The sequence below is a fragment of the Leucoraja erinacea genome, chromosome 35 (genome assembly GCF_028641065.1).
Source record: "Leucoraja erinacea ecotype New England chromosome 35, Leri_hhj_1, whole genome shotgun sequence".
Classification (NCBI taxonomy): domain Eukaryota; kingdom Metazoa; phylum Chordata; class Chondrichthyes; order Rajiformes; family Rajidae; genus Leucoraja; species Leucoraja erinaceus.
Window position 1 is genome coordinate 10,358,253 of NC_073411.1, and position 10,245 is coordinate 10,368,497.

The following is a 10,245-nucleotide window of genomic DNA, read 5'->3' on the forward strand; positions in this document are numbered from 1 at the left end:
TGAAACCGAGGCTTCTGCGACACACAGTTTCACCTGAATAACTGCCCTCAAATTAAGTCCACAGGCCCAATTTGCAAAATTACCGAAAGATGTGGGTGGGTGCATTATTCATGTATAGGTATTGTTTCTTTATGTGTAGGAAGGAACTGCAGATGCCGGTTTAAACCGAAGATAGGCACAACAATCTGGATTAACTCAGCGGGACAGGCAGTATCTCTGGACAGAAGGAATGGGTGAAGTTTCTGGTTCTCGATTCCCCTGCTCTGGGCAAAAGATTTTGATCTGAGGAAGGGCCTCAACCCAAAATGAGTCTGAAGAGGGTCTCGACGTGAAACGTCGCCCATTCCTTCTCTCCAGTGATGCTGCCTGTCCCGCTGAGTCACTCCAGCATTTTGTATCCATCTCTTGTTTCTTTAATCTGGTTACAAATATTCATGGACAAAATATTATCAACATTGATATTGGATAAACCCCAAATAATATTCCTTGTGTCTTGTGTCATTCTTTATCAAGTCATTATTTTCAGGTTGTATTAATTTCTGTAAGGATGCCCTCCCACTACCTGAAATGGCCCAGAAAGCCAGAAGCTCCATGTAGCAAAGTGTTTAATTCAGAAAACTCATTAAACTCAAATAATGAAAAGGCTGGGTAGAGTGAACGTGAGGAGGACTAGTGGGAGAGTCTAGGACCAGAGGTATTAGCCGCAGAATAAAAGGATGTTCTTTTAAGGAGATGAGGAGGAATTTCTTTAGTCAGAGGGTGGTGAATCTGTGGAATTCATCGCCACAGAAAGCTGTGGAGGCCACGTCAATGGAAAATTTAAAGGCAGATATTGACAAATTCTCGATTTGTATTGGTGTCAGGGGTTGTGGGGAGAAGGCGGGAGAATAGGGTTGAGAGGGAGAGATAGATCAGCCATGATTGAATGGTGGAGTAGACTTGATGGGTTGAATGGCCTAATTCTGCTCCTATCATTCCCACCCACAGAATTCACAACAAGATTCTGCACAAATTTTGCTATATTGCAGTATTGGTCATAAATGCATCTGATTCTCGAGCTGAATTAAATTTAGTAGAATATATATATGCAAGTTCAACATAAAAAAAAATGTTTATTAGGCTAATGATATGATTAGGCCTTACTCTAATTGGATAGGAGAGGTTTAGTGGGGTATGGGTCAAATGCAGGGAGCTGGGCCAAGTGTAATTGGGGCATCTTGGTTTGCATGGTCAAGTTGGGCCAAAGCGCCTGTTTCTGTGCTGTATGACTATGATTCTAATGAATGGGGCAATATTTTTCATTCAATGTACTCTCTGTTGCTCTGAGAAACAGATAATCTTGTTAAAGCCTTTCTTGCCTCAGAGATACAGCATTGGTTCTCTCTGCTGTTTGGATCACCCTGACATGGTCACTTTTTTGGGGAAGAGATTTGGAGTCTTGGGCCAATGCCCTTTGCTTCATAAGGGGGTAGAGTACATAAGTTTGATTCGGATAGGGACCTGGTGGAAACACACCCGTATATGACGGTCAAAACTACACATATCTTTAATGTGAACGAGAAGTACTCTGAAAACCTCTTCAAAAGGAACAACTGGAAATACTTGAATCAGAGCATCTGAAAATGGAGTCGCAACAGAGCAAAGCGACCACTGCTCACAGCATCATTACGTTGTAGCTGCAATTCAATTAGGTCAACCTCTGCCATTGCGAATTGAAGTTTCCTGATTAAATCCGTCATTGCTAGGACTGGGATGAGACTAGATGCAGCACTCAACCAAAGGGAAGGAATTGCATTCAGTCATCAAAGTCTGGTATGTCATCATAAGAGTAACCTCGGTATCCCCTGGAGGCGTAGTATGCAATACGGAGATGGTAAAAGCCAGGAAGGAAGACCAGGATCCCGATGATCAGCACTGGCCAGGTTGTGTCACTGTACTGCAAGAACAAAGAAAAGATACAAACTGATTTAGTTTTGTAAAAGCATGTCACTTTGTCATGCAGAATATATAACTTATATTAATTGATTAATTCAGCGGGTGAGGCAGCATCCATGGAGCGAAGGAAATAGGCAACGTTTCGGGTCGAGACCCCTCCGAAACGTCGCCTATTTCCTTCACTCCATAGATGCTGCCTCACCCGCTGAGTTTCTCCAGCATTTTGTCTACCTTCGATTTTCCAGCATCTGCAGTTCCTTCTTCAACATTAATTGATTAATTAGTCAATTTAGTTATTGTCCCGTGTACCGAGGTACAGTGAAAAGATTTTGTTGCATGCTAACCGGCCAGCAGAAAGACAATACACGATTACAATCAAGCCATTGGGGTAGAGAATGGTCTTTATTGGAACAATATGGCTTCCAATCTGACACAACGATGTCAATGAAAGTAAACAATTTGGAATTCATTGCCACAGATGGCTTTGGGGACCAAGTCAATGGATATTTTTTAAGGCGGAGATTCTTTATTAGTACGGGTATTATGGGTTATATGGGCAGAAGGCAGGAGAATGGAGTTGAGAGTGAAAGATAGATCAGCCATGATTGAATAGTGGAGTAGAAGATGGGCCGAATGGCCTAATTTTGTTCCTATAAGTTATGAACACACGCGTGTATTGAGGATTTGGACATCTCGGTCTAATGGGCAGGGGCTTACAGCACTGGTTAGCTCTTAAACTGGCATCACAGGTATGGGTGGTGTAGGATCCAAGTGTGTTACAGAAGTGCATTAGCTGGCACTCGTAAGTTAAGATGGAAGAGAGTGATAGAGATGTAATAAGTAATCACTCCTCCGTCTCTCCTGGTGACAGTGAAGGTTTACACTTAGACCAGTGGACAACTTACCGTACTGTCAATGTATCCGGTCAGCAGAAGGGCACCGATTGTAATCAGCAACGTGCCGATCAGGAAGAGAACAGTGGCAAGAGCAATTGCCTTGTAGGGAACTTTTGGAGTATGCTTCTTAAACTGGAGGAAGAGAAGAAGTGAACAAACACCTTCAATCACATGACCAGTCAGAACCCCGAACATCTGGCTTCAACCTTTGCACCAAAACTGGACACCGCAGAGTTGCTCACAGTCTAGATGATCTTGCAGAAGCCTCCTCACAAACATCTGAACACAGGTAAGCTGTTCCACCAACCAGTCCTCTGTCCTCACAGGGTGCAAGGACGGTTATGGAGTGATACAGCATGGAAACAGGCCCTTTGGCCCAACTTACCCACGCTGGCCAACATGTCCCATTTACACTAGGCCCACCTGTCTGCATTTATACCATATCCCTCTAAACCTGTCTTATCGAGCTACCTGTCACATGCCAGTCTGAATTAGGGCCTCGACCATCAGGCTATTAAACCTGGCTCGGACAAAACTCTGAACATTAATAACCCATTATCTGTTATTTGCACTATCAGTTTATTTATTCACGTGTGTATATATTTATATAATGGTATATGGACACACTGATCTGTTTTGTAGACAATGCCTACTATGTTCTGTTGTGCTGAAGCAAAGCAAGAATTTCATTGTCTTATCAGGGACATATGACAATAAACTCACTTGAACTTGACCCAAAACATCACCCATCCATTCTCTCCAGAAATGCTGCCTGACCCGTTGAGTTACTCCAGCATTTCATGTCTATCTTTGGTGCAAACCAGCTTCTGCAGTTCCTTCCTACACACATAGCCTTGTTTGAGATCAATTACTCAGTAGGAACCAGCTATCAGATCTGGTGTGCATAGTCTAGGCTGGTATTGATCAGTGGATCAAAGACGGAAGAGAGCTTGAACTGGAATTGAAACAGTGACCAAATCTAGCACTAGGCTGTCGCGAACTGCAGTGTTTGGGAGGCCATCTCTGCCACGCACTAACCTGAAGGTCAATGTAGCCATCATCGCTGTCTGCGAGTTTGGAGTATTTCACCTTGCTGCTGGAGACCCCAGCGGTAGCATTGTTACGTGAAGGCATCATAACACAACTCGTCAACAGCTAGAGCAAGATAACAAGATAAGTAGTCTGTCATGGGATCAAGGTGCATCACATATAATAACATGCTAGAAGCTCATCACCCCGCTCTGCACTGTTTTGGTCGTCAATATAAAATGTCATTAAATAAACATCTTAGCAAATCTTGGAACCGTTAAAACCTGGAAAAAAGGACCGAGACACTACATCTAGAAAAAATAAGGCTTGTCTTGACTGACAAACCAGATCACTTTTCAAAAATATGTTCTCCTTTCATTGAATTTCTTCAACAACAGAATGGTTCAGATTCAGATTCAGATTCAATTTAATTGTCATTGTCAGTGTACAGTACAGAGACAACGAAATGCATTTAGCATCTTCCTTGAAGAGCGACATAGCAAACGATTTGAATTAAAAAAAAAATAATAAGTGTCCGGGGGGGTGGTGATTGGATGTCACCGAGGTACGTTGTTGAGTAGAGTGACAGCCGCCGGAAAGAAGCTGTTCCTCGACCTGCTGGTTCGGCAACGGAGAGACCTGTAGCGCCTCCCGGATGGTAGGAGGGTAAAAGTCCATGGTTGGGGTGAGAGCAGTCCTTGGCGATGCTGAGCACCTCCGCAGACAGCGCTTGCTTTGGACAGACTCAATGGAGGGGAGCGTGGACACAATTACTCAGTAGGAACCAGCTATTGAACACAAACAAAAAAACGACGCTAGGGTCGGGTGAGCGGGCGTATGGAAGGGCAGTGGGATATCTCTCTGCTTCTTTCACTTTTTCGATAGTTCTGGGGTTTTTCTTTTTTCTTTTTCGTGTCTTTCTTGAAATTCTTTCTTTGTGACTTTGATTGTGACTACGGGTGCTGTCTGTACGGAGTTTGTATGTTGTCCCTGTGAACTGCGTGCATGCAGATATCTCCATGCAGATATCAGCCAAGGTCAGGATTGAACCCGGCCCTCTGGTGCTCTTAACGGTGCTTCTGGCTCTTTAGTTCAATTTAGAAATACAGCATGGAAACAGGCCCTTCGGCCCACCGAGTCCACGCCGACCAGTGATCACTCCATACACTAGGACTATCCTACACACAAGTAACTATTTACTATTTTAACCGAAGCCAAATGACCTACAAACCTGTATGTCTTTGGAGTGTCGGAGGAAAGTGGAGCACCTGAGGAAACCCCACGCTGTCACAGGGAAACGTACAAACTCCGTACAGACAGCACCCGTAGTCAGGATTGAACTCGGGTCTTTAACATTACGAAGAATTTTGTTTGGCTGGGTCGAAAAGGACTTGAAAAACAAAATATAAACTAAAGTGGCATAGAGTTTGAAAATTTTAGCCACAGAGCATTGGTGAAAATCCATTGATAATAGCAAAGTGTTTTCTTTTCATTCACGAACACTTTGTAGCAAAAGGTAAAAAAATAAATGAACAACTTGCTCTTATGTCCAGGAAGTTGAAGGGCAGAGGGAGACCAGAAGAAAAGTAATTAAGACAACTTTTCATCTGTACTCCTGCGCATCCTTTATTTAGGTTAGCATTAATCAACGTGTAAAACCCCACTTAGATTCAGTTTGACCTCGCAGCTCTTCAGGAAACAATTATTATATTTATCTATAATTGTTCTGTTCATTTAAGAAACAAGTCTTTTATAGAAAATTGTAGAAACATGCAACGGGACAAAGGTCACTTGTGTCCATCGTGAGAGAGAGGGACAAAGTAGAAATAAAGTTAGCACGCCAGGTCGGACTGACCTTCCATCAGTGCTCGATAAAGAAGCAGAGATAAAAACATAGTTTAATCAAGTACACAGATAGGAAGAGAGAGACAGAGACAGGCAGGAGGAGTGGCAGGAAGACAGAGATACAGGCAGAGAAGCATGAAGGCAAAGATACAGGCAGGCAGAGAGAAAGAACAAAAACAATGTGATCAGGCAGAAAGCTCTTGTCAAATGAAAAACAGGATGGTGAAAGGACAAGAAATGAAAGAAAAGTCTAGTTGTACGTTAAATGGGCCACAGTAGATCCTCGAACAACAACTACTGGAAAAATAGGATTAAGCTTTGAAGTTGTTGAATTCCTTGCAATGATTGCAACATGACATTGTGCTCTTTCCTTTCATAATGGCCTTCTTCCCTACTACTGTATTTCTCTAAAGTTGTTCCATTTGGAAGGTTTCCCAGCCTTGATGAAAGATCACCTTGGTCTCAGTCTCAGATGCTCAGCACCCACACCATTTTGTCTCAATGGTCTGCAAAGGTTTCCTTGGAAAAGCCCAACTGATACTCGAATAAAAATAAAACTCTTAAAAGGGAGCAAATTTCATAAATTATTAATGGCTGGAACATTTTTGAATTTGGATCGGCAATGGGATTAATAACCTATGAATAAAGGATGTGTCTGCCTAATGAAAAATCCTGTAGAAATCAGGAACCACAGATGCCGACTTACAAACAAAAAAGACACAAAGTGCTGGAGTAACTCAATGAGTCAGACAGCGTCCCAGGTGAACATGGATAGGTGACATTTTGGGTCAGGGCCTTTCTTCAGACAGGGTCCTGACCTGAAATGTCTCCCATCCATGTTGTCCAGGGATGCTGCCTGACCCGCTGAGTTACTCCAGAGATTTGTGTGCTTTTTTCCTAATGAATGATCCTACCCAATACGCTAATAGTTTAGTGCCTGAAGAATGGAACTGACCCGAAATGCCATAGATCCATTTCCTCCTCAGATGCTGCCTGATCTGCTGAGTTCCACCTACATTTTAAGTTTTGCCCAAAATTCCAATATCTGCTGTCTCTTCTAGCTTCACTAATACATTTTCCTTTTTTTAGAACATTTGAGAATTAAAAAAACTTTTGCACAAGGCTACGTTTCATTCTCGTGGATAATGCCGACATGGTCAAAATCACAAGCCCTTCACAACCCATGGACTCCCGTACACTTCTGAGACTGGGACCACAAACAGCAGGCGCCTTAAGGTCCTGGAAACACCTCCTGTACAGCCACTAAATACTCTGGAGGGATAAACAAACAGTGGGTGGCACAGAGGTGCAGGTGGTAAAGCTGCTGCCTTACAGCACCAGCCCCGTGTTCGATCCTGATCTCGGTTGCTGTCTGTGTGCAGTTTGCACGTTCTTCCTGCGACTGCTTGTATTTTCTCTGGGTGATCCGATTTCCTGCCATATCCTAAAGATGTGCAGATTTTCGTCAATTGTCCCTAATGTGTTGACAGTCAATGCGAATGTGAGATAACAAGATAATATGTCATGTTACTTGTGGGCAGAGCACCAAGGCAAATTCCTTGTAATTGAATACTTGGCCAATAAACCTACTTACTTATTTACTAGTGGGAACGGGTGATCTATGGTTGGTGCGGATTCACTCAGTGGGTCGAGGGGCCTGTTTCAATGCCGTATCTCTAAGCTAAAACTAAACCAACATCAGTGTCCTCTCCCGGGCCAACATCGCCAGCACCGAAGCCCTAGTTATACTCAACTGAAAACAGCAAAGGTTGGAAACACTCAGCAAGTTAGGCAGCAAGAACAACTTTTAGATGAAAAGCTAAAACAAAGATGATGTTTCAAATCAGAGACCCTTCATCGAATTGTTCAAACAAATGTTCTCTAACCTGAAACCTGAACTTTGCTTTCCACAGATGCTGCTGGACCGGCTGAGTGTTTCCAGAATTTTCTGTTTTAATTTCAGGTTTTCAGTAGCTACAGTTTAAAACAAGTCTATTTCCACTCAGTTGGCTCCACTGTGTAGAGTACATCATTTGCATGCCCAACAATAGATTTCTAAAATCATTCTATTCCATGTTCTGCAACGTGAAGAGATTATCAGGTGAACAAAATGACACATATGCAGCGCAGATAAAGGACTTTCAGCTCAACTGGCTCAGACCAACTGTGCTGCCTATCGACACTAATCCCATCGATAGAAACAAAGTGGTGGAGTAACTCAGTGGGTCAGGCAGCATCTCTGGAGAAAAAGGATGGGTGACGTTGAGTTGAGGACCTCTCTTTCGCCTTTCAGTCTGAGGAAGGGTCCTGACCCGAAACATCACCCTTCCTATTTCTCCAGAGATGCTGCTTGACCCACCGAGTTACTCCAGCACTTTGAGTCTATGAGTCTCATCCCTCCCCATATTAACTTTCCACCTTATCTTCACTCAATTAACTCTCTCACAGCACCCTGCCATTAACCTTCTCCCCTCTATTACTCCCTCTCCCCCTCATTTAAACCCATTAACCCTCTCCCAGCCCCCGGCTGTTAACCCTCCGCTCTATTACCCCCCCTCCCCCAGCCTGTAAATTACCCCCCTCCCCATTCACCCTCTCCCCTCCCCCATTGACCCTCCCCCCCCCCCCCAATGACCTCTCCCCTCCCCCACCCCCCCTCCCCAAATCCCCCCAACCCCTCCCCTCCCCCAATGACCTCTCCCCTCCCCCAGTGACCTCTCCCCTCCCCCAATGACCTCTCCCCTCCCCCAATGACCTTCCCCCCCCAATGACCCCTCCCCTCCCCCAGTGACCTCTCCCCCTCCCCCAGTGACCCCTCAGTGACCTCTCCCCTCCCCCAGTGACCCCTCCCCTCCCCCAATGACCTCTCCCCTCCCCCAGTGACCCCTCCCCTCCCCCATTGACCCCTCCCCTCCCCCAATGACCTCTCCCCTCCCCCAATGACCCCCCAGTGACCTCTCCCCTCCCCAATGACCCTTCCCCTCCCCCAATGACCCCTTCCCCTCCCCCAATGACCTCTCCCCTCCCCCAATGACCCCTGTGACCTTTTCCCCTCCCCCATTGACCCTCTCCCCTCCCCCATTGACCCTCCCCTCTCCCAGTGACCCCTCCTCCTCTCCCCCATTGACCTCTCCCCCCCCCCAATGACCTGACCCCTCCCCCAGTGACCTCTCCCCTCTCCCAGTGACCCCTCCCCTCCCCCATTGACCCTCCCCTCCCCCAATGACCCCTCCCCTCCCCCAGTGACCTCTCCCCTCCCCCAGTGACCTCTCCCCTCCCCCAATGACCCCTCCCCTCCCCCAATGACCTCTCCCCTCCCCCAGTGACCCCTCAGTGACCTCTCCCCTCCCCCAGTGACCCCTCCCCTCCCCCAGTGACCTCTCCCCTCCCCCATTGACCCCTCCCCTCCCCCAATGACCTCTCCCCTCCCCAATGACCCCCCAGTGACCTCTCCCCTCCCCAATGACCCTTCCCCTCCCCCAATGACCCTTCCCCTCCCCCAATGACCTCTCCCCTCCCCCAATGACCCCTGTGACCTTTTCCCTCCCCCCATTGACCTCTCCCCTCCCCCATTGACCTCTCCCCTCTCCCAGTGACCCCCCCCTCCCCCATTGACCTCTCCCCTCCCCCAATGACCTCTCCCCTCCCCCAGTGACCTCTCTCCCCTCTCCCAGTGACCCCTCCCCTCCCCCATTGACCTCTCCCCTCCCCCAATGACCCTCCCCCCTCCCCCAGTGACCTCTCCCCTCCCCCATTGACCTCTCCCCTCCCCCAGTGACCTCTCCCCTCTCCCAGTGACCCTCTCCCCTCCCCCAATGACCCCTCCCCTCCCCCAATGACCTCTCCCCTCCCCAGTGACCCCTCCCCTCCCCCAATGACCCTCTCCCCTCTCCCAGTGACCTCTCCCCCTCCCCCAATGACCCCTCCCCTCCCCCAGTGACCTCTCCCCTCTCCCAGTGACCCCTCCCCTCCCCCAATGACCTCTCCCCTCCCCCAGTGACCCCTCCCCTCCCCCAATGACCTCTCTCCCCCTCTCCCCAGTGACCTCTCCCCTCCCCCAATGACCCCTCCCCTCCCCAGTGACCTCATTGAACCCCCTCTCCCAATGACCCCTCCCCTCCCCCAATGACCCCTCCCCTCCCCCCCAGTGACCTCTCCCCTCCCCCTCCCCCAGTGACCTCTCTCCCCTCCCCCAGTGACCTCTCCCCTCCCCCAATGACCCCTCCCCTCCCCCAATGACCTCTCCCCTCCCCAGTGACCCCTCCCCTCCCCCAATGACCCCTCCCCTCCCACAGTGACCTCTCCCCTCCCCCATTGACCTCTCCCCTCCCCCAATGACCCCACAGTGACCTCTCCCCTCCCCCAGTGACCTCTCCCCCCTCTCACCTGTACACCGCCTCCATCCTCCCGCTCCTGTTGCCGCCGCCGCCGCCGTTTCCTGTCCGCGCCCCAGCAGCGTCCGACGCGGCGCAGCAGCCGGTCACTCTGGTTCCGCCCTGCAGCCTGTGGAGGCGGCGCCTGCTCCCGCTGCAGAGTCGCC

The 10,245-nt window shown here is 48.2% G+C and overlaps 1 protein-coding gene across 2 annotated transcripts; it reads right to left on the reverse strand.

Annotated features, from left to right (window-relative positions):
* Nucleotides 1-550: 550 nt before the first annotated feature.
* tmem230a (transmembrane protein 230a) lies at nucleotides 551-10,245 on the reverse strand. 2 transcript variants are annotated; one of them, XM_055662275.1, is made up of 4 exons: nucleotides 10,092-10,245; nucleotides 3,870-3,986; nucleotides 2,841-2,963; nucleotides 551-1,936 (listed from the first exon to the last, which is right to left on the reverse strand). In XM_055662275.1, exons 2-4 carry the CDS (start codon nucleotides 3,966-3,968, stop codon nucleotides 1,796-1,798), a joined length of 363 nt encoding a protein of 120 aa, XP_055518250.1. In that variant the 5' UTR covers nucleotides 3,969-3,986; nucleotides 10,092-10,245; the 3' UTR covers nucleotides 551-1,795. The 2 variants fall into 2 exon arrangements, with proteins under 2 accessions (XP_055518250.1, XP_055518251.1); XM_055662276.1 differs by lacking the exon at nucleotides 10,092-10,245 and adding an exon at nucleotides 7,592-7,612.

What these genes read in the sequence shown, in the direction of transcription:
- tmem230a (XM_055662275.1), bottom strand. Translation starts at nt 3,968, where the DNA reads ATGATGCCTTCACGTAACAATGCTACCGCTGGGGTCTCCAGCAGCAAG. An exon ending in ATGGCTACATTGACCTTCAG is followed by an intron (nt 2,964 to 3,869) that starts GTTAGTGCGTGG and finishes CTCTTCCTCCAG; the next exon opens with TTTAAGAAGCATACTCCAAA. An exon ending in CCGGATACATTGACAGTACG is followed by an intron (nt 1,937 to 2,840) that starts GTAAGTTGTCCA and finishes TTGTTCTTGCAG; the next exon opens with TACAGTGACACAACCTGGCC.